This window comes from Cyprinus carpio, chromosome A20 (assembly GCF_018340385.1).
Source record: "Cyprinus carpio isolate SPL01 chromosome A20, ASM1834038v1, whole genome shotgun sequence".
NCBI classification, from domain to species: domain Eukaryota; kingdom Metazoa; phylum Chordata; class Actinopteri; order Cypriniformes; family Cyprinidae; genus Cyprinus; species Cyprinus carpio.
The window spans coordinates 16,822,876-16,845,546 of NC_056591.1; the positions used below are offsets into that span (position 1 = coordinate 16,822,876).

At 35.5% G+C, this 22,671-nt stretch overlaps 1 protein-coding gene across 1 annotated transcript in view; it reads left to right on the forward strand.

Annotated features, from left to right (window-relative positions):
- The window catches only part of LOC109112642 (otoferlin), a 56,044-nt gene that overhangs the window by 13,967 nt on the left and 19,406 nt on the right, over positions 1-22,671 (forward strand). The window contains exons 4-25 of the mRNA XM_042777850.1: positions 4,528-4,625; positions 5,827-6,023; positions 13,557-13,630; positions 13,940-14,066; positions 14,413-14,467; positions 15,482-15,613; positions 15,881-15,943; positions 16,076-16,160; positions 16,250-16,409; positions 16,617-16,803; positions 16,900-17,086; positions 17,211-17,434; positions 19,112-19,220; positions 19,379-19,568; positions 19,786-19,906; positions 20,045-20,145; positions 20,251-20,341; positions 20,434-20,550; positions 20,632-20,784; positions 20,914-21,103; positions 21,232-21,356; positions 22,322-22,456. Of these exons, the coding sequence (XP_042633784.1) occupies positions 4,528-4,625; positions 5,827-6,023; positions 13,557-13,630; positions 13,940-14,066; positions 14,413-14,467; positions 15,482-15,613; positions 15,881-15,943; positions 16,076-16,160; positions 16,250-16,409; positions 16,617-16,803; positions 16,900-17,086; positions 17,211-17,434; positions 19,112-19,220; positions 19,379-19,568; positions 19,786-19,906; positions 20,045-20,145; positions 20,251-20,341; positions 20,434-20,550; positions 20,632-20,784; positions 20,914-21,103; positions 21,232-21,356; positions 22,322-22,456 (2,921 nt within the window). The remainder of the gene's footprint in view (positions 1-4,527; positions 4,626-5,826; positions 6,024-13,556; positions 13,631-13,939; positions 14,067-14,412; positions 14,468-15,481; positions 15,614-15,880; positions 15,944-16,075; positions 16,161-16,249; positions 16,410-16,616; positions 16,804-16,899; positions 17,087-17,210; positions 17,435-19,111; positions 19,221-19,378; positions 19,569-19,785; positions 19,907-20,044; positions 20,146-20,250; positions 20,342-20,433; positions 20,551-20,631; positions 20,785-20,913; positions 21,104-21,231; positions 21,357-22,321; positions 22,457-22,671) is intronic.

A 22,671-nucleotide genomic window follows, 5' to 3' on the forward strand; every position in this document is an offset into this window, starting at 1 on the left:
TTTCCATCCACTGTGTAAATTCTGTGTCCTGAATTTACATCAGCAGGAGTGTGACACTCCTGCTGATGCAGACATCAGTTTGTGTAGGTCTATATACAGTACAATATGGTTAACCTCCTGACATTTCTCTAGACTACATCAGATTCTAGATTGAGCTGAGATGTTAGGTTGCAGTGTTGTTAACAGATTCTCTGTTGCTCTTGCTTGTGAGCAAGTCTGATGTCTCTTCCAATCTAAGTCAGTTCCATTTCAACAGGTCTTGCTACAGTACATGGACGTGACTAAGTAAATCAACAGCTGTCGTGCATGGGCGCCAGTAGAAAAATCTACCACGACTACTAAGTTAATTTAATTATGGTGTGCAATCAATGGTCAGCACTTTGTTTTGTGTTATCTTAGGCATTGTTTTGAGTTCACATCTATTGTGGTCTCAGTGACACCTGTGAATAGATCACAATGTATATGAAAAGCATCTGCTGAATAATTCACATGCCACCGTGACATATGTCAACCATGCAGCTGATTAGCTATTTGTTTGTTATTTACAGATGTAATTTCTATCCATCATATGCATTACGTACTGTAGCTGACTGTATCGACAAACACCATGTGATATCCTGAACTTTGCAAACTCAGTAGGTCGGGACAAAACACCAGGTGTGAGACCGATGTGTAGCTCAGAAAAACTCTATCTTCTTTATGCAAAACTTAAAGGTTATACATTAGAGATGAAGATTTCCTAGCCTTGGGAAGATTCATTCAGCATTGCTGTTGTTATTTCATGAACAACTGACCACCAGGTGGTGACACTGTAGATTTCTGCAAAGGCATTAATAGGATGCCATCCTGCAATTAAAGTCAATATGAGAAGAAAGCACCAAATTAGCATATAAGAATGATTTCTGAAAGATCTTGTGACACTGAAGACTGAAGTAATGGCTGGTGAAAATTCAGCTTTGCCATCACAGGAATAAGTTACATTTTAAAATATCTTAAAATTGAAAACATTATTTTAAGTTGTAAAAATTATTTTCTGTATTTTCAATCAAATGAAGACAAAGAGATAGAGAGACATTCAAAGATGAGAGACATTTAAACATCTCACAGAACCCCAAACTTTTTAGCAGAAGTGTTTGTATGTTTTAAATACTCACCATATTTTAAAAAGTAGTAGGGAGTTAGGTTAGAAGTAAGCCTGGGTTTAAATCCAATGTCATGTAATGCTTTATGTCAGTGGATGTATATCAGAAGTTGGGCTGCATTTTCATGCATTTAAATTAGTGATATCCCTGGATGAGAGTGCTGTGCAGGAGAGAGCACTGCTGCTCTACATCAGGATCTGCTACTGAAGACAACTACAGCGAATATGCAGAAAAGCTTCAAATTCTGTCTCCAACACGGCCACTTATATTACTCGCTAACAAAGTGAAAACTCCTTCTCGGCAGTTCCTTGGTATTAGATACAGAATGTCTCTGCTGTGAGCTATTTTTTCCTGTTTTCAACTGAAGAAAGGCTCATGATCTTACTCAATGTCTGTGGTGGTTATGGCCTTCACAATAACAGTAAAGATAATATTAAAAACAGTAAAGTAGTAAAAAGTCTCAAAACTGGTAACAATTATCATTTAGAACGCATATCAGATCATCAGAAGTCAACTTGACAGTGTCATATGGTTTCAGTATACTGTAGGAAATTAGTGTGGTAAAAATGTGGGAAAGCAATTTGGGAAAAACTGGTAGTTGGGTAATGCATGAAAAACATGTTTTGTTTTGTTTTGACATTACCTTTGTAAATAGGGTTGGAAATTGTTAGAAATTTTCCGGTTCTGGTTCCGGTTCCATTAAAATCATTATTAAACAACTATTTAAAAAATAGTGGTAAGGAAAAAAGCACAATACTCAACTACTCAATGCTCAATACTGTTTATTGCTTACTGTCAACTTAATATAAAGGTTGGCAAAGTCAAAATTCAACATATATTACAGTATACGGATTTTCATAAGTAGGGTTGGGTATAGTTAGAAATTTTCCGGTTCCGATTCTGGTTCCATTTAAATGAACTATTATGTTTTTGTACTATTTTACCTTCATTGAATGTAGTGTTGCTGGAAGGTAGTAAGTAATGTTGAGTAGTACTACTCCATTAATCAGCATGTGCTTCAAAGTTGATGATTTTACACTATCAGTAACATTTTGCTTTTCAAGCAGGAATAAGCTGGTTGGCCAAATAGTCCCTTGAGGGCTAAGACACTTGTTCATTTCCCTAAATTGATGAAATGTAAACTGTTATTCTTATAACCATCACCATAAACACACACTCCATAAAGCCCTATTTTACAAATAATATTGCAGTCAGGAGATGGTGTGATGCAGTGAGTGGTTTTCACATTTTTCCACCTGTATATTGAATTGTCTTGAAATGATACTTAATTATCTATAGCTGTTTATTTATTTAGTGGTCCAAGTTGAAGTCAGTATGTATATTAATGACAATATGGGACAAATTTAGTGGCGGCAGGTGCTGCGCGCTGCCAGTACATGTACAGTCAGACAAAATGACGTGCACAGTTATCAAAGGCTCGAGTGCTCGTACAGTCGTGGAAAACGATGTGTTCGGCAGTTAAAGACACAAAGCATCTGTGAAGTGTGCATCATTTGGAAACAATGTGCTCAGTAATTAAAGAGGCAGGGTGGCAGTTCTGTTATTTGGATTGTGACATCCTTTACAAGAAACGCCGGCGCAAGGCTACTCACAGCACTTAGTCACGTGTTGCACCAGAACTGTTTTTGGAACCGAAACTTAGAAATTGCTCACGGTTCCGGTTCTTTTCAAAAAACAGGTTTTCGGTTCCCAACCCTATTTGTAAATATGGATATTTATGGTTGTGAATTCTCCAGTTCTGACCGCTACAACTAGACTAGTGACTTGACAAGGCAGGACGCAGTCAATTATGGAGCAGATGAGAGTCAATTGTCTGTTGTTTGTTCAGGGGATCAATAATATATGTGGGGTCTTTAGAAAAGTTGATCGAGAGCCAGAACCTGATCCAGGATCAGTGAATTATTCACCCGTGGATGCATGCAGTTCAATGACAGTCAAAAAGTTATTATTTCACCACTGAACTGGGCACATATCAGTCACAATGGTCTTTTTTTCCTTTATCGAGTCGTTCTGAATGAACAATGGTGCTGAGTGTGTCAATTCACATTCGAATACAGCTGTACCTTAGAGGCAGGTGCTAAAACTGTTAGCGGTTTAAAGTGGTTTAATGTGTTTTCTCATCATATTTATTGACTTCATATACCCGCCTTTCTTTCTCTTCCTGACAGTGATGCAGTAAATAGACTAGAGAGAGTGTGTGTATGCTAACTACATGTGGCATTTAATTGGTCAGTCCAGAGCTTCTGACTGCTTTGGTTCACTGCCTCAGTTTTCATAAAGATTTGAGTTAACAATCAGAACAAAGACACATCACTATCGCCCATGTGTTTGTTGATCTTCTTATGTCTTGATGTGTCTTGTGTCTGTGGCTCATGACAGACATTGTGGTTACGTAAAAAGCATGCAAAAAGCAGCTTTCTTCTTGTTATAAAGAAATTAAACTTTTTTTGAAAAATATCTACATGATTCATAGAGGGGACAGCATTCAGTATTGATTTAACAATAAAATAGGGTAATTTAATAAATGTATTTTTTTATCAGGACAAGCAATTTAGTAGTATTTTCCAAATAATTTTCTATAACTAATGCTGTTAAAGAATGTTTCCTAACTAAAAATATATTAATAATGCTTTTGAAAAATAATAATAATAATAATAATCTTGTAAACATTGTGTGTGTGTGTGTGTGTGTGTGTGTGTGTGTGAGAGAGAAATTAATACTTTTATTTAGCAAAGACAAAATAAATTGTTCAAAACAGAAATTACTTGTAATTACTTTTAAATTGTTCACAAAAGATTTCCTTAAAATAAAAGATGATATATTTAACTTTCTATTTATCAAAGAATCCTGGAAAAATGTATTACAGCTTCCACAAAATATTAAACAGCATAACCATTTTCAAGTGGGATTTTCTTGAGCACTAAATCAGCATATTAGAATGATTTCTGAAGGAAAATAGGGAAGATATTTTAAATTGAATAATATTTCACAATATCACTGTTTTTGCTGTATTTTTGATCAAATAAATGCAGCTTTCAAAAATATTACCAACTTTAAACAATAGTTAAATGAATCATGGCTGACTACTAATAGCAGTAGCAGTAAATTTATAAAGTTTAAAAATAGATATAAAAAATCCATAAAGATATTGTTTTTGAAGTTCATGATATGTGTGTATGTGAGTGTGTTTCTCACAGTGTTGCTATTTTTCATTGTCTTTGTAGTTGTCACAGTGTGTCTCCCTCACTGTGCCCAAACCACCCTTTTAAGTTCAGTGCACATTGGGCCGGACCAAAGTGAGTGAAGGGAAGTGTTAGACTGTTGTTTAACACAGCTGTCTGACTGATGTTTTTGTGTTTGCAATTAATTGGCACTTTCCGCATGGTTCTGCAGAAGGTGGTGGAGGAGGGTCACTTGGAGGTGTCTGACACTCTTATTGACGACAATAACACAGCCATACGGGTGAGATGCGAGGATCGCAGGCAATGTGTGTGTGTGTGCATGTTTATGTTCTGGTCTGACAGATCAGAAATGCTCTTTTTTCATATAACACACCCACTCACAAAAACATCCATTCACATATTTCACCACAGGGGTCTGTTTTTGCAAAACTTGCACAAAAATGTTGTTGTCATGGTTACGTTTACTCGGAGGCTATAGAGGACTGTTCAGTTTTATTTATTTTTTCTGTGTTATCCACCATCATGTGCAGGTTGATTTCTGTATGGGTCCTGCTCATCTGTGTTAGGATTAATTAATTTCATTGGTAAAAAAAAAAAAATCTCGGTTTAGGTGGAGGTGTTAAAATTAAAATTATTTTCTCCATTAAGACACCTTTGATTGTTTATCTGCTGCATTTTCAGCCAAGATCTTACCAACAAAATAGTTTGGTCATTGCTCCTTTAAAACTTTTTTAAGCTAAGTGGATTATTATTCATTATTTTCATATGCCTAAATGTGTTAAATTTTGATCTACCAATAATTATTTGCTTTAAACTGAAAACATTATCTGCCCACCCTCAGTCCACTCAAAACTTTTTTACAACTTGACTTTTTTTGTTGAGCTTGAAATTTGTCTTGGTTAATTAAAGCAGGGGCTATATCTCAGTAAATTTGCAGCAGGTCTCAGGTTCCCCCTTTTGAATGACATATGCCCTTGGGAGAAGTGACCATTGGGCAGTTGACAGGGATAAGTTGGACTAAGGCTAAATTGTTCCTTTTTCCTTCTAATGAGTTTGTAAACATGAGAAGGAAAGGGTAACTGATGCTGCCAGACTGATACTGCCACATGGGTTAGCATGACCCTAACCCTAACACTTAACTCTAACACCTAACCCTAAACCTTATTGTTCTACCTCTCTTCAGCTTTGTCAGGATAATACTAGAGTCTTATTTGCTTGTTAAACTTGTGAACTAATTTGGGTTTACTTAGTAATTCATTTCAGTTTTGTGCAGAACACAATTTATATAAAATGTGCAATTAGACATATGTATATTTCAGGTTTTTCAATAAGAGATAATAAACGTTTATTTTATTCAGTAGTCCACTTGAAGACAAGTTAAATAATGAAATAAAAATGTACTGTGCATATTAATTTTTTGACACAAATATGTATAATTAATTTAAATTATTCTGTTTTTTATTTATCATTTTGTATTTCAGACAAGTATTTCCATAGAGATCAAATATCAGACCATGGATGGGAGTGTAAAGGTGTGGAGCGATGGTGAATTCCTTGATATTCCAGATGACTGTGATGGAACTTTCCAGTTTGAAACAGACAGTCTACTCTCTGGACGCAGCCAGAGCTCCGGGACATCACCTGGACGATCTATCCACGGCATTCCCACATTCCGCAAGTAAGTTTATCATTTTAGCCAGCCTCAGTTAAAGCAATCACCCTCATCATCTCCCTCTGTATGGAGTGGCACAGATAATTCTGTGATAATAATAGAGATGAAGAAAATAATGTGGAGGAAATTAGATTAAGTATTCTTTCCTTTTTATTATATTTGTCAAGTTAAGTCAAGTGAGTATAGAGACATGCCAAGGAACGCAATGTCGTGCTTAACAAGACCATGGTGTTACATATGTTTACATAACTGTGTATACAGCAGTATATACAGAAAAATAAAATAAAATCAAATACAGCTGACCTATATAAAAGAAGTAATCTAACTATTCGTATCAACACATAATCTTATTAGCTTATTATTATTAGGACATTTTTGCTGAGTAATGAAGACATGGATGACTGGAATGTGTGCGATGCACTGTTTTCCACTAAGCTTTCCAGTCTCCACAGGTCCACTGATCTATAGACTATAACCATACACAGACACAAGCGTGCTCCATCATGGTTTGTGCGTGGGCACCATTAGTGTTTCTGTGTGGATGTGTTTACATACCGATGCATATTGATGATTACTGCTAGAAAAATCTATATCGGGAAAGTCTTTATAGTTACTACTGGGTAAATTAAAGCAGCCACAAGAGATTTGTAGGTGGTTTTGAATTTTTTTTGAAAGCCCCATTTCATTTAGCAAGTATTCAACCAATGAATCATATAGTTATTTCTGGAATTCAAGTATTCCTTTAAATCTGTGTTTGTTTTAGACTGATGTTGGTTTTTTTTTTATTTTATTTTATTTATTTTTTTGAGCTGTTTATCTGTTCTGATTACCTTTGCTTGCTTACGCTCTTTTTGGTTCAAGTAAATCTCTATGAAGACAATCTATTTCATTTAAACTTCCAATTTTCCGTATTATTGTGACTTCTTATGTCTTCACTGTTCACTCAGGATTCACACTCATAATATAAAGTGAAGATCCTAGTTTGAGACAATTTATCTATATGCTATTCTGTTCATGTTGCCTCTGGATATGGGCCTTATCTTAACACAGGATCATTTCTTGTTAGAGAACTATTATTGATAAAGCAACTTTAGCATATGTTAATTTAGCATTAATTAACTGAGTAAATGAGAAGAGACAGGGAGCGGAGAAGACAGGAGGAGTCATTCAGGTCTGAATAAATAGGATATGATATGATAGTTTATTATGCATTGCATAGTTGGGATAGATGACAGCTCCTAAGTCAGACAAACAAACAAACACACACATACACACCAGAAAAGTTTCAGTTTCTTTTCTCCATTCCTTTCTGCACACTAGCAAGCAAGCAATACAGTACATTTGGAGACCTTATACAACATATTTTCTTTTTCTAACCAGAAGGAGTGAGCACAGACCACTGTCTTTCATGCTTTGTAGATGACTTTAGAGCTCACACAAAAAGTTTGCTAGTTTTTTTTTAGAAGTTGTTGATATTTTTTGAATTTTTTTATTTTTTTTTTTTTTATAAGTTTCTTCCTAGTTATGAACTGTAAATCATTTTAAGAGTCTGGCTTTACTGCTACTTTGCATTTCATACTAATTAGCATCTTTAACACTTTGAAGAATTAATATTAATTACAAAATGTATGTATTTTTGTATCTACTTATACATGTCTGGAACAGTCTGAAAACTGAACAGTTATCTTTAAAGATATTTCATTTAGACACTTAAAAGTTATTTTAAACTTGTGTTGTCATGTTAATTGTTATAAGTAATTAAAAAAAAGGTTTCCACAGTTTTTAGGTTACTTGACATTGGCATTTTAATAATGTATCCCACTGTCCTCACTTGAACCTCATTCTTAGTCCTCTCTAATGACTAAGATCCCTCTCTCATCTCCACCTCTCTCTCTTCGATCTTTCTGCTTTATCTCTTTCTAGCTTTTCTCTTTGTTTCTTTCCCTATAGAGTCATGAATCTACCTATTGAACTTACACTGAAACTATGCTTTCCATACTCAGATATTCTGTGTGTAACAGTCCAGTGTCCATGGACAGTTGCAGGAAATAGAATGCCTAATAAAAAAAACATTTTATTATTCGCAAGAAACACTGACTGATGATAGTATATTTTATTTTGCATTAGGCAATGTATCCTGTGAATTGCAAGGCTGCCCTGACCAATATCTCCAGTTCTGTCTCATTGATTGGACTCTCACTTTTGTTTACGAAGACTGTGTCTGTTGTGACTTAGTTGAAGATGGTATCAGCTTAATGATCAGTTTAATTAATGCCAAAATCCAGGTAAATCCTGTTTCCTTTTCACAGTATTGGACTTGGTATGTGGCTTGTATCCAAGGCTAGATTTAAATGGTTGTGATGGATTTGCATTATTATTGCACTTGTAAATGTATGATATATCTAAAGCCCTATATTTTTCAGAATTTTACAAGGGTTTTGTTCATTTTCTTTTATATGTTATTTGAAGAGCTCCTCAAAAAGCACCTGCATCACTGAACCAGCTTGACAAAGCTTTTGATACCTCAATTGGACCATCCAGCTTCTATAGGCCTTTTGTGTGCAGCATCATTATCATACAGTATAAAGGACATTGCATCATTGCCGCATTAGAAGAGGTGCTTTCATGTTTAGTAAAGCAGAAATTACCACCCTGCTGGGGGAAAAACAGTTTAATCAGGCCTGAGGTAATCACTGGTCACCCAGCTTAGCTCAGCTATTTATGCTGGTCCTTTTTTATGGTTGTAGAGGGGTTTCGGGGAATTTTTGTCTGGATAGGCTGACTGGCTGAATAGCAAAACCTAATGCCAGCTTGAAGACTAGATAAATTGTTTAAATCATCTAAGACTAGCTATCCACCTTAGGTTGGTTTAAGCTGATGGAATTGCCAGTTCTGATCAGATTCATTGTTTTAGCCTGCTGTTTGTAAGGTAAGCTTAATCATGAGAGCAGGAGCGTTATTCTCTTGAGCCTGGTGCAGTGACAGGCCAAAGCTTGCAGTCAAATGAAACTTTACAGAATAAAGGGATTTGCACAGGGATGTTTGTCACTTCAGAGCTGTTGCATTACTCTAGTGGTTCAGTTCGCTGTCTTTGCTGAAGTCTAATGTTCAGCCTCAGTCGCTTCATTCTTTTGTTCTTCTCTCATCCTCCTTGCATAAAACTGTCACACTGAACCCCCACATTCACTTTAGAAACTAGGGCACAAAAGCTCAAAGGCGCTCATTGTTTAATAATTCATTACTTTAATAGAGAGTCATATTAATGAAACAGAAATGTGCTTATTCATTTACGCATTGCAGTAAAAAAACATGACAGAATATACAAAGGAGACTCATATTAAAGCAAACACTTCAGAGTATGCATGCCTCTGCTGAATAGTGTTTAAACTGTTAAACTATTTAAATTTGAAGCAGCTGATCTATATATATTTATAATTTTAGAGTGACCCAGAGGGAAAAACAATGTTGTTAATACTATGCTACTGTATGTTACCACACAACTTTATTCTGATCAGTGATTTGACAAAGAATGTGCTTTGAGTTTCTGTTTTAGCTCAGTTTTTTGGCTAGAGAAACTAGCCTCAGACACCAAGTTCTCCCAAGCACTTGAGGGATACACAATTGATACACTGCTTTATGCTTTTCAATGCATCCCAGTTATCTCTGATGTGCATGTATTCCATGTCATGGTTGAGGAATGGCCTGTGATATACTTTTAATCAATGTGAAAGATCTTCTCTGTTTTTGCATGCCGGTGCCCTATTTCTTACCAAATAAGTCTTTTAAGCCTGGTTAAGATGATATTTACCTGATTTAGCTGTAATGTGTTGTGTATTATAGTAAGGAGACATGATCGCATACATGCATAATTAGAGGAAATGACAAAAAAATCACATCAAGCTGTTGTTGTTGTTGAGAGAGAGGTGGATTTGTTTGTTTTTTTTTAAATTTTTTCTGAGGTGCAGAAGGGATCTTTAAAATTTATAAATTAATTAAAGTGGTGCATATGCTTACACTACTGTTCAAAAGTGACAGTAAATATATTTATAATGTTACAAAAGATTTCTTTTTCAAATAAATGCTGTTATTTTAAACTTTCTATTCATTAAATAATCCTCCAAGCAAATTTATTGTGTTCCACAAAAATATAAAGCAGCAAAATGTTTTTAACTTTGATATATATATATATATATATATATATATATATGTATATATATATATATATAATTCAGTATATTAGAATGATTTCTAAAGAATCATGTGACACTGAAGATGAATGAAATATATTAAATATATTAAAATAAATTAAAAAATGTTATTTTGAATTAAATCTAATAATTTTTCATAATATTAATGTTTAACTGTATTTTTGATCAAATAATTGGAGCCTTGGTGAGCATAAAAGACTCAAACGCAGGACAAAATCTTACTGACTTTTGAACAATATTTATGTTAAGTCTTACTCTAACTTTTTGTGTAGTCTTGACATACTACAGTATGCCACATTTAAGGATTTGAATATATTTATGTGTTCATATTCCATCATGTCTGAATGCCTCAAGCAAATACAAATGAAGTGCCTTTCACATTTCTCTCACAGGTGTCATGTTTTTCTCTTTTCATATTGTGTTGACAGTTGTTGTATTGTTTGTATTATGTTACAGGTACAGGTCATAATTCTTAAACAGGGTTTAGAATAATTGGTTTGGATCAGTGACTTTTTTGTGCATACCAGTTAGCATCATCACTCATAATATCTAAAATATCATTTGATCTCACCCCCACACACTAAATTAAATGCAAAGGTAACTCTTCAGTAAACTGAGAGTATTACACTCTTTATTAAAGTGGGATTGCCTTTTTGCAAAAGTTTCACTTTTTAAGGAAACATCAGATGGTCCATTCAATACACTGTAGATAGACTGAGATTGAGTATATGAATTAATGAATTAAATGTTATTGGTTTATCTCAAGTGCTTCATTGATTGACAGTGTCCACAAATGTCCTTCTCCTAGGCATAAGGAGCTCAGCTCAGAGCGTAATCTGAGAATCTGGCTTTGTTCTCTGTAGCAACGCTGTCCATCAGACTGATGATTTACTGAACACCCTACAGCATCTAGACTTAACAAGTTAGTGCTGAAAGTCTGGCCTTCATACAGTGTAAACAGGTAGACCAACTGTCAGGCTATTTCACGTGGCACAAAATTAGCTCCAAGAAATCCCAAAGAACTGCAGAACCGCCATTGTTTTCTTTGCAATTTCCTATCTGTGGGTTGCCTATTTCTCCTTGACTGCTGAAGTGAAGCCTCTGATTAAACAGAGCTGGTCTCATCACGCTCTAAAAATCATCTAATTAGTGTTAGGTTACCTTATCATGTCTAGATACAATCCAGTCTTTTCTTCTTGATTTTGTCCACTCTAATCATAGGTGATGTCCAAGTGAAAGTTATAATGTATATTTTAATATATTTATGTTATATTTTTATTATATTTTTATTTGAGTTTTTTGTGGTGATCCCACAAAAAAAGGACATTGTTGAGGTTAATAACCTTTTATAGTTACAGTTTATTTGCATAATCTGATAAGCATAGTACATTTGTAAATATATATATACTATTACTTATACTACCATTCAAACATTTGGGGTCGGTAAGATGTTTTAATGGTTTTGAAGGAAGGCTCTTATGTTCACAAATGCTGTATTTATTTTTAATTAAAAATAAATAAATGAATACATACAGCACAAACAGTACTGTTGTGAAATATTATTACAATTATTTGTAATTAATTCCTGTGATGGCAAAGTTGAATTTTCATCACTCAATCAGTTTTCAGTGTCAATTGATTCTTCAGAAATCATTCTAATTTGCATAATTGCTCCTCAAGAAACATTTCTTAGATTTATAATTTTTTTAACTTTTTTAATATAGGTAATTATATCAGACACATCTGTAAGAGAGTGAGAGTGAGTGAATGTGGGTGTGTATTATTATGTGTCTATGTGTGTGTGTGAGGTCACACTCTCCTGTTTCTTTTCACTCATACCTGGTCATCATCTCAAGTTCTCCCTTATTGTGGATGTCCCGTTTAATCTAAGAAGTGTCTCTTTGCCTGTGTGTTTTGCTTGGATCTGGACTAGCAACTGAAAATGGACATATAGTACACTAGTCAGGAATACCTTATTTTCTACCCTGAGTGGCTAAGCACACAGATTTCTCTATTGGTTAGTGTTTGGTGGGTGTCAGAGTGTGGTGAGTATCCTGTATATGTGAGTGAGTTTGTTCTGTTGTGCAATTCATAAACTTGTTAAACTAAACTTGCTTAATAAGAAATGTTTGTTTCTTTGTTTTTTCAAAGCTTAATTTAACTTGTGTTGCTTGTGTTAAATGTGTGTGTATATACATCACTTTATGCATGAATAAAGAAGAAGATATATTATATATATATATATATATATATATATATATATATATATATATATATATATATATATATATATATATATATATATATATGTGTGTTTCTTTTATGTTTGACTGAGTATGAGGGGTGTTTGACTCCTGAATCGTTCACCTTGTGTATTGCTGGACTTCTGAAAAAAAAAAAAACCTTCTGATCTTTATTCATTTCTATTAATGAATAGAAGCTTAAAAAACAAGCTCTAAAGACTTTCACTTCAGTGTTACTTTAAGATAATGGCAGTGATTCAAAGAAACAGATTTTAGAGGGTATGCTTCCATCATAAACTGAGATGCAAAAAAAGACTAAATTACAGAATAATATTTGTCGTTTTTGAAAAAACTATCTGCATTTGCATAATCAGTACTTTCTTGACAGGTGGTTTATGTCATACATCCAAATTATGTGATGTCAGTGTGATCTTGATACTGCACATTTTCTCTCTGTTTAAAATGCTCAAAGGAAATAAAGGAACAAAACGATCTGGAAATCTTTCATCTTGTCCTGACAAAGTATCTATATCCACAGATCACAGCTAATTGGAGAACTGTGCCCATCTTGTTGAATAATTAAGGACCGTTATTTGTCCAGCCGGCCTGTGACATCATCAGGCCTTTGTAGGTGAACTGATATCTAATCACCATAATATCAGTGCAGAGTTATTGGACACCACTGGGGCTATTGTGAGTAGGGTCTCGCTGTTGAAACGAGTGTCTGGTCTGAGTGATAAATATCACAGAAATTTTCCATCATGGGAAACCTGCCGTGCTTGACCTATAGATCAAACATTTGTATATGGGAATCATTCTTATACTAGAATATCTATCCTTTGCACTACCTATGTGTAAGCCTAATGTATTAATAATTTATTTTATCATTGAATGTATCCGGATGGTTCACTGCTTTTTATACAATATCTATGTAACATAATCATATTTCTGAGTTTAAACTGGTATAAATTATTCAGTGTTTGGGAGGCCCAGAAGTAGAGATGATTTAAAATTGAATCACAAGTGCAAATATTTATTCCACTTTTTTCCACATTCATACCCACCTAATTGTTTGTTTTATATTATAGGACAGGGAAAGGTGTGTTTTCAGCCATGAAACTGGGCAAGACACGCGTCTCTAAAGATGACCACAAAAAAGGAGGTAAATATTGCTGATCATTAGAGAGCTGGTTTCACTAGACAGGTAATTGTATTTATTTATTTGTTGAGAACAAACAAACTGCAATGGTTTTTAGCTTACTGCATTTTGTGTCTGCATTTTGGATCAATTTAGTGCTGAAAGCACATTATAGTAACTTAACCTTAATTGTACTTTTGAACTTCTTGTACTTCTTGTACTGGTTCTCCACTGGTTTTGCTTCAGGAGATTTTACATTGGATGTGAATAGGAAAGAAAAAATAATCATAAAATTCAAATGCAATATCAACTCACCGGTGCTCTTGTGTGCAGATGATTCTGCCATTTTGGATGCAGAAGATCTGGATCGAAAGGTCATGCGTCTGGGCGGTGGGGTCGACCATGATACCATCTCACTGGCCTCTGTGACTGCAGTTACCACTAATGTCTCCAACAAAAGGTCACATATCTCATGCACACATGGTGTATTTTTAAAGCAGTACACCATCACATTTTGAAGTTTATCTGTTCACATCCTTTGAAAAGGTCACAGGGAAGAAAACTTTCTGTATTTCTTTTTCTGAGTGCTTGTTTTTTTATTTTATTTTATTTTTATATTGAGGAGTAAGAGCAGTTTATTGAGTTTAAAGTATCCATGTTGGTATTTTATTTTTTATTTTATTTTATCCACAACAGATACCTGATTTAATATTTCATCTAATTCATTTGAGTAAAATGACTAATCAATTGACAGTCCTAGTTTAAATGTGTTTTATGAAGTTTGATCTTCACATTTTGCTTTTCAGATCAAAGCCTGACATTAAGATGGAGCCCAGTTCAGGGCGTCCTGTGGATTATCAGGTATGAAGAGAGACGAAAGAACACAGAGAAAGGAAGGGGAGCTCAATCACATTCCCACATTCCCAAAGACAATAACTCCAGGCCTTGAATTGCCAACCAGACGTGTTAAATTAGTGGCATTTATCCTTAAGTAGCTCTGCTCAAAGCGCTGGATTTACATAGCCATCCCAAATAAACAACATTGGCTTTGAGCTTCAGTGTTTCAGAGAAGCCTTTGATGCTTACTTACTAATTGTCCTCTGCATGGCTGTTGTGTTGAGAAGTTGAACTGCAAATTCGTTTCAGTACTGGCATTGTATAATTCCTTTAAAAGCAAGAAATCCATATATCCCATGTGTGCTCTGTAAGTGTTTTTAGGTCTTGTTAAAAAATTTCTTTATCTCTAACAGTTCATATTTTGTTGGAGGTTGGAAACTCTTTGCTTTCTGTCTTTCTCTTACATTAACTTTTGGGATCCGCTTGCAGAATACATCCCTGCAGCAATAAGCAGTATTATTGTCTGCATTCTTCTGGAATCCAGCTTCTGTTACTTTGTGGAGAGTAGTTTATTTGCTTAAATGTGTTTCATAAAAATCTAACTTTGAAATGTAATAAAGACCAAACCAATGTAAGGAAAATAAGAGAGGGAGAGTGCAATTTGGTAGTTCATTAGAACTGTGCAAATCTGAATTAGATGGCTTTGGACTTAAGAGCTAAAACTAAAATGACAAATATTATGATTTTCCTTCTCTTGATTAAGTTTGGCTTTGTTTATTTGTCCAGCCACAGATGTGTACTTTATGAATATGTGATCCAATAGAATACTGTAGCTCATTTGTCATTTGATTCCCTAAAGCAAACTTGACTAATTAGCCCTCTACAGTAATAAAAGCGTAACACATTCCACACCCACGTTAATACAGCCTCTTCAGTCTTAATCTGCATCTAAGACACACCAGCTCAGTTTTATATCCTGTATGTTTTATTTTTAATTTATTTAAGTTTTTATAATATCCCTATTAAAATGTCTTTCAGATCAGTGTTACAGTAATCGAGGCCCGTCAGTTGGTTGGTTTGAACATGGATCCTGTGGTTTGTGTGGAAATTGGAGAGGAGAAGAAGTATACATCAATGAAGGAGTCCACAAACTGCCCCTACTACAACGAGGTTGTATTCACATTGCTGAAAATCTGAGCAAAGCAATTTAGTCATTTCAGACAGTTTTATGGCCTACTGTAAAACTGGATTACAACTGCAAGAATCATGTCATTTTATTTGGAAAAACAGATTATTTTGTAGTTTTTTTTTTATCATAGTTGCTGTATCAACACCTAAATAATGGCTAAATCCACCCACATTGTTTGAAATGATGAACAACCTCATTTTATAAACTTCATGTCCAGATACTTAATTTCAATACTTTTCTTCCAACAGTACTTTGTCTTTGACTTCCATGTGCCTCCAAATGTCATGTTTGACAAGATCCTGAAGATATCAGTGAGTAGATTAACCCTTTGTTCACACTTCCAGCATATGATTATACATGTTATAACAAACCTCCATGAAAACCCATTGAAAACAGCAGACGATTATATTGTACTTCTGCTCTTCTCTCATGCTAAAATTAAGGTAATACATTCTAAAAACCTTCTACGAAGTGGTACTCTGGTGGGCACCTTCAAATTAGATGTGGGAACTGTTTACTCACAACCTGGTCAGTAACCATGGAATAATGAAAATCTTAATAAGTAATAGATATACTTAGATGGAAAAGGTCTTTTAATTAGTGCATGTATCTTACAGAACATCAATTCCACCACAAATGGGCAATGCTGTCAGACCATGATGACATCACAGCTGGCTGCAAAGGTTATGTTAAGTGTGACATTGCAGTCGTAGGAAAAGGAGACAACATCAAGATTCCCCACAAGGCCAATGAAACAGATGAGGATGACATAGAAGGGTCAGAAACTGATATCATACATTAAAATTAATATTTTTATTAATTGATTTAGTTAATTAATGAATTTATATATTGGAGTGCACTTTAGATTCCCAGATGTTCATGAACTAAAGTTCATACTGTATTCTACACCATCTAATGCTTTATTTATTCATTCATGTATTTATTTGAGTGTCATGTTGGTCTGTTCTTTATGATATATTGCAGGAATCTTCTTTTGCCAGAGGGTGTTCCATCAGAGAGACAATGGGCTCGGTTTTATGTTAAGATTTATAGAGCTGAGGGACTACCCAAAATGAACACCAGCATCATGGCCAACGTGAAGAAAGCTTTTATCGGGGAGAACAGGGACCTTGTGGACCCTTATGTCCTTGTGCAGTTTGCAGGGCAGAAAGTAAGAAACACCTGAAAACACTCAATAAGAGATCAATATGCCTTACATTATACATGTAATGCATGACTTTTTTTACATGTCACCTTACATGTGCAGGGTAAAACATCAGTTCAGAAGAGCAGCTACGAGCCCATCTGGAATGAGCAAATAATCTTCACCGAGATGTTCCCACCTTTGTGTAGGCGACTGAAAGTTCAGATCCGTGATTCAGACAAGGTGAATGATGTTGCCATAGGAACTCATTTCATCGATCTACGAAAGATTGCAAATGATGGAGACAAAGGTACTGGCGATCTGTCCCAGTGTAACACTAACAGTTTAATGAATGTACAGGTTGAATGAAGGCTGTAAATAAACAGAGCTCTTAAAGAACAAGAGAATTAACTGCTCCTCCATCTCTCCCTTAGGGTTCCTGCCCACTATGGGCCCAGCCTGGGTGAATATGTATGGTTCTATCCGTAACTACACCCTGATGGATGAGCACCAGGACTTGAATGAGGGGCTTGGGGAAGGTGTGTCCTTCAGGGCACGCCTCCTCATTAGTATCACAGTGGAGATCCTGGACACCTCTTCCGCAGAAATAATGAGCTCTACTGAGGTACAAATAGAGCCGGTGTCCAACGTGTCAGAGGTGAGATTACTAATTTCCTCTTTTTGAGATTGGGTCAAGGCACTGTGACATTTCTCTTGAGATCAGCAGTGAAATCTCCTTAAATCATAAAATATTCTACACTTACCTTTCACACCATGACATTACACACAGGTTATTTGAAAGCCATCTGATTCATTCTAACTCATCTGCAGGCCTGCAATTTTCATATTTAACAATTTTATAAAAAACTCTACAGATTCCATCTTGGCCTGGTTATTTGTAACCTTCTAAACCCCTTGCACCATATGTGAAGGCAAATTGATTACAGCTCAGTCCAGATTCTACAAAATATCAGCTGCCCACTGGGAAATTACAAGGCCAAGCTCTGTGTCCTTAGAAAAAAAAGTCACTGCAGATGTGGAAGTCCAGCTGTCTGTGATTTTGTGTGGCCTTTGGGAGCAAATATTGACTGTCAAGTGCATTTTACTGAAGCACAAGTTTGTTTTTACACTTGATGTAGAGGCAAGCATATGATGCTGATAGTCCCAGCTGCCTTTCATTGCATGACTAAACTGGTGGTTTAAAAGCCTGAGCATTAATCCAAGCTACATGAAGAATAAAGACATAAAAGTGTAAGCCAAAGATATGTTGACAGTGTGATCGTTGATATAATACAGAAGAGCTGGGGACTAGCACAGAAAATTAGATGTTTTCTTAGTGTTTAGAAGAGGAGGAGGTGAATAAACTCCTTAGAGGCATAGTTCACCAAAAATAAAAATTCCAAAAAGTTATTTACTCATTACAAAACAACTTACATTCTTCTGTGGAACACAAAAGGATACATTTTGTACCATTTATTACTTTTTGTGACATTAAAATATGTAGGGAAATAGAGATTTTATTCTTCAGAAAGTAAGAGTGAAAACAGCATTAAAGCATCATAACATTATTATAAAAGTAGTCCATGGTGTCCATGTGCTGTATTCCAAGTTAAAAAATTCCATATAATAAATATGAATAAGGACTGAGGATGTGAAGCTCCAAAATCACATGCATACAAAAAAGCCTCACTGAATCAATCTTTAAGATTTATCATGAATAACTTTTGGTTTGTTTATCACAGAAAGCTTTTGTTCAGCTTTATAAGACTTAGAATATAGTGCACATATTATAATAAATGTGAAGATTTCCTCTCTTCCATAAAAGATTTAGTATAAACATTTTGGGACACAGTTACATAGTTATGGTTACTACAGTGGAAAAGAAGAGTATATTTTTATAAGGCATGAATTAATTTCTTATTTTCTGCTAAGGACAGCAGCAAGTTTTATATTTGATCAAAGATCATAGCATCAGTTGAGAGGAAACCCCTGCTGGGTTACAATGCAACACTGAGCTGCCATAATCTCAAGTCAATTATGATTTCAGACTGAGCTCACACACTTGCAATCACTATTGGGAGAATCCTATTCATGTCTGAGAGAAAAGTTGCAAGAGCGGTAAAATAAAAGGTCAAACACGCACACACACACGCACGCACACACACACACACACACACACACAAAAAAAAAAAAAAACATAGTGTGTTCATTCCTCACTCTGCTGCATCGGTCCCATTCAGCAGATAGTTATTTAAGACTTTTTATATTATTAAAATCAATGACAGCTATTTGGATGTTATTTTGATGTTAAAGGATCTTACTTTTTTTCTATCAGAGTGCCACAGGGAAAATGGAGGAGTTTTTCCTTTTTGGGTCGTTCTTGGAGGCCACAATGATAGACAGAAAAATTGGAGATAAACCCATCAACTTTGAAGTCACTATCGGTGAGCTGAAGTCAAACACCTGTGATATCTGTTTTCAAAACATGCACTTTTCAATATGGAAATAGTCAGGCAATGCTTCAGAAAATTCAAAAAAAAAATTCATCTAAAAAAAAATAAAAATAAATTACAGCACCACATGTACACAATTTTCCACGTAGGTAACTATGGGAACCAGATTGATGGAGTGAGCAAGCCTGCATCAGCAAAGAAGAAGAAAGAGGATGGAGGGGAGAGTGAAGAAGAGGAGTCCGAGCTCATCCACAACTCCAGCGATGAAGAGGCAGAGGATGATGGAGATTTGACGTCTGTGCCGTCCACTCCTCCTATAAAACCAGTTATCACTGACAGGTCAGAGGTTAGGGAAAGGAAAATGATCAAATGTCAAAGAAATATCTAGAAATGGTTTTGAGAAAACACTTTACACCGTTAGTATTCTCTGACTGAAAATCACTTTCATAGGCAAGTTGAATTATATGCAGTTTGTCAAAATCACACTTTTTTAACATAGATAACAGCTACGGTAGAGCTCTGTGGAACTGAACTATCCATTTTGCTCCATTTACAGAAATTACTTCCACTTGCCTTACTTTGAAAAGAAACCCTGCATTTACATCAAGAGCTGGTGGCAAGACCAGAGGAGACGGCTCTACAACTCCAATATAATGGACAAGATAGCAGATAAACTGGTCAGGCTCTCCCTAAAATTGCTATCTGACTGTTAAACTGTCAATCTCCTCCTTCGAAACTGTTGTTTTAGGGTTATTTTTGTAAAATCAGACATTATAATAATGTTTAAGCATGTGCATGTCTGTCCTTGTAAACAGGAGGAAGGTCTGAATGACGTTCAAGAAATCATAAAAACAGAGAAGGCTTATCCAGAACGTAGACTTAGAGGTGTATTAGAAGAGCTCAGCACAAGCTGCAGGTGAGAGAGTGTAAAAGTGAATCTGAACAATCAAAGTTAACATATATACAGCACAAATCACAATCAACAGTCTTTTGACTTTTTCCCTATTCTCCACAAATGAAGTCGATTTGTTACACTGGCAAACAAAGATCAGAATCTATCCGGAAGAACCAAGCTGGACAAGGAGAGGCTGAAGTCCTGTATGAGAGAGATGGTATGCCTACATGCCTTATATGGTGTCAGCCTGGACATTCAGAACTGCTGATGGGTTGTTTAATGTAATTTGCATGGTTATATTGTTCACAGGAGAGTATGGCTCAGCAGGCGAAGACTATTCGCTCACAAGTGAAGAGAAACACGGTTCGAGACAAACTCAAGCTAGTGTTCAATTTCCTTCACAGACTTCGTTTCCAGGCAGATGAGGTAAAATAAATCACATCCCCTTACTACTCCATTCACATTGAGCATCTCAGTCTCAATGTTTTATTTTTTATTTTTCTGTAACCCCAGCACAGCATCCCTGATGTGTTCATATGGATGATTAGCAACAACAAACGCATAGCATATGCCCGCATACCCTCGAAAGACATCCTCTACTCAATTGTTGGCGAAGAGATGGGAAAAGACTGTGGGAAAGTTAAAGCTGTTTTTCTCAGGGTAACTCCTACTTTATGTCCCATTTTCATGTATTTTTTCCTCTGAATAAACATGTTAGTTAGAAGGAGTTAAATTAAGTTGGATATTATGGATGTAAACATTTTGCATTGGTGCTTGTGTTCATTATAGCTGCCCGGAAAGAAAGGCTTTGGACCTGCTGGCTGGACAGTTCAGGCTAAACTAGAGATGTATTTGTGGCTGGGGTTGAACAAACAGAGGAAAGACTTCCTGAGTGGCCTCCCTAGCGGCTTCGAAGAAAACAAGGCAACGAAAGGAACAGGCATACAAGCTGTTCCTCCCATCAGCCTGGTTTATAACAGTAAGATTATTATGTTTTAAATATGAATGGTTAGTTGTTTTTTTTTTTTTTTGCTTTTGTTGAAGTTTGCATGTATGTTAAAGCATGTACAGTATGCGATAATTGACCCTTTATATCCTGTTCTGTAGTGAAGCAGGTGTTTCAGCTGAGGGCCCACATGTATCAGGCTCGCAGTCTGTTTGCTGCTGACAACAGTGGCCTGTCTGACCCTTTTGCAAGGGTTTTCTTCTCCACCCACAGCCAGGTGACAGAGGTGAGTGTGTGTTGGAGTCTTTGGTTATAAGTACTCATTTCGAGGACTGTCTCTGCTGTCTGTGAACAAATATTATGGGTGCTGTATTTATATGTCGGTAACAAATTCATAATAATTTACAGTATTACAGTTTTTGCTGTATTACTTGTATTTATATATAAACACTTAGCCCAGCAGTTCTTAATCCTGGTCCCCCACTCTGCACATTTTGAATGTCTCTCGTTTAACACATTTGATTCAAATCACCAGCTCTTTAGAAGAGAGCTACTTGAATGAACTGTGTTCCAAATGACATGGTCCCTACACAGTGTTCATTGGTCCCTTCTCCCTGCACATGGGAAATCGGCTGAAGTTTACTTTACTTAAGAACAGGGATTTGCACTACACCACTACCTGCAGCATCTTTACACACAGACAAAACTTACTACAGAAGTGTAAAGGGTTATTTAACTGTAATCATGAGATTTGCATAGTCGTCAAGTCTTGCGTGCTTTAATGCCCTTTGAATGGAACATATACACTCCTTTCGAACTGGAATCATGGCAGAATGTGCTGTTTTGTCCACAGGACACTTGAGAGAGAATGAAAAAAACCTCTGAAGCGATAAGAGAAACATACAAAAGAGGATCGCGAGGACCAGGATTAAGAACCACTGTTTACACAATTTTCTAAAATGTTTGCAGTGATGTTAATTACAGTTACCTTACCACAATTGTTTATCATTGTATTTCTTTATTTATACATTGTGCATATGAATACAAAATTTAAAATGTTGATGTTCTTAATTAAATTTGTTTAAGAGCCATTTCCCTGAAAAATAGAGATGTTGAGAACATTTCAACACTCTTTGATATGAGGAAAACAATTAAAGAAACGTTAAAATGTCTGAAGTTTTTTGGTTAAAGGACAGAAAGGTTCTCATAATTGATGAATCATTCATAAACGTTTGTGTATGTATATTTCAGGTCCTCAATGAGACACTCTGTCCTACATGGGATCAGTTGCTTGTGTTTGATAATGTTGAACTCTATGGTGAGGCTGGTGAACTCCGCGACGACCCTCCAATTATTGTTATTGAACTGTATGACCAAGACACTGTGGTAAGTTTATATAGCAAAACCCAAGACTTATATCCATAAATAAAAGCTAAATATACAAAATTAAATGTCATTGTTTTACTAGCTTACTAGCACAGTTTTGTTGACATTATCCTTTCTATGTATGAGTCACATTAAGAGTGTGTGAAAATGTGCCCTGTTGTCCTGACTTGATGTTTTTTCCTGTTTAAATCTTCTGGTCCTGGCCTTTTGTTGGA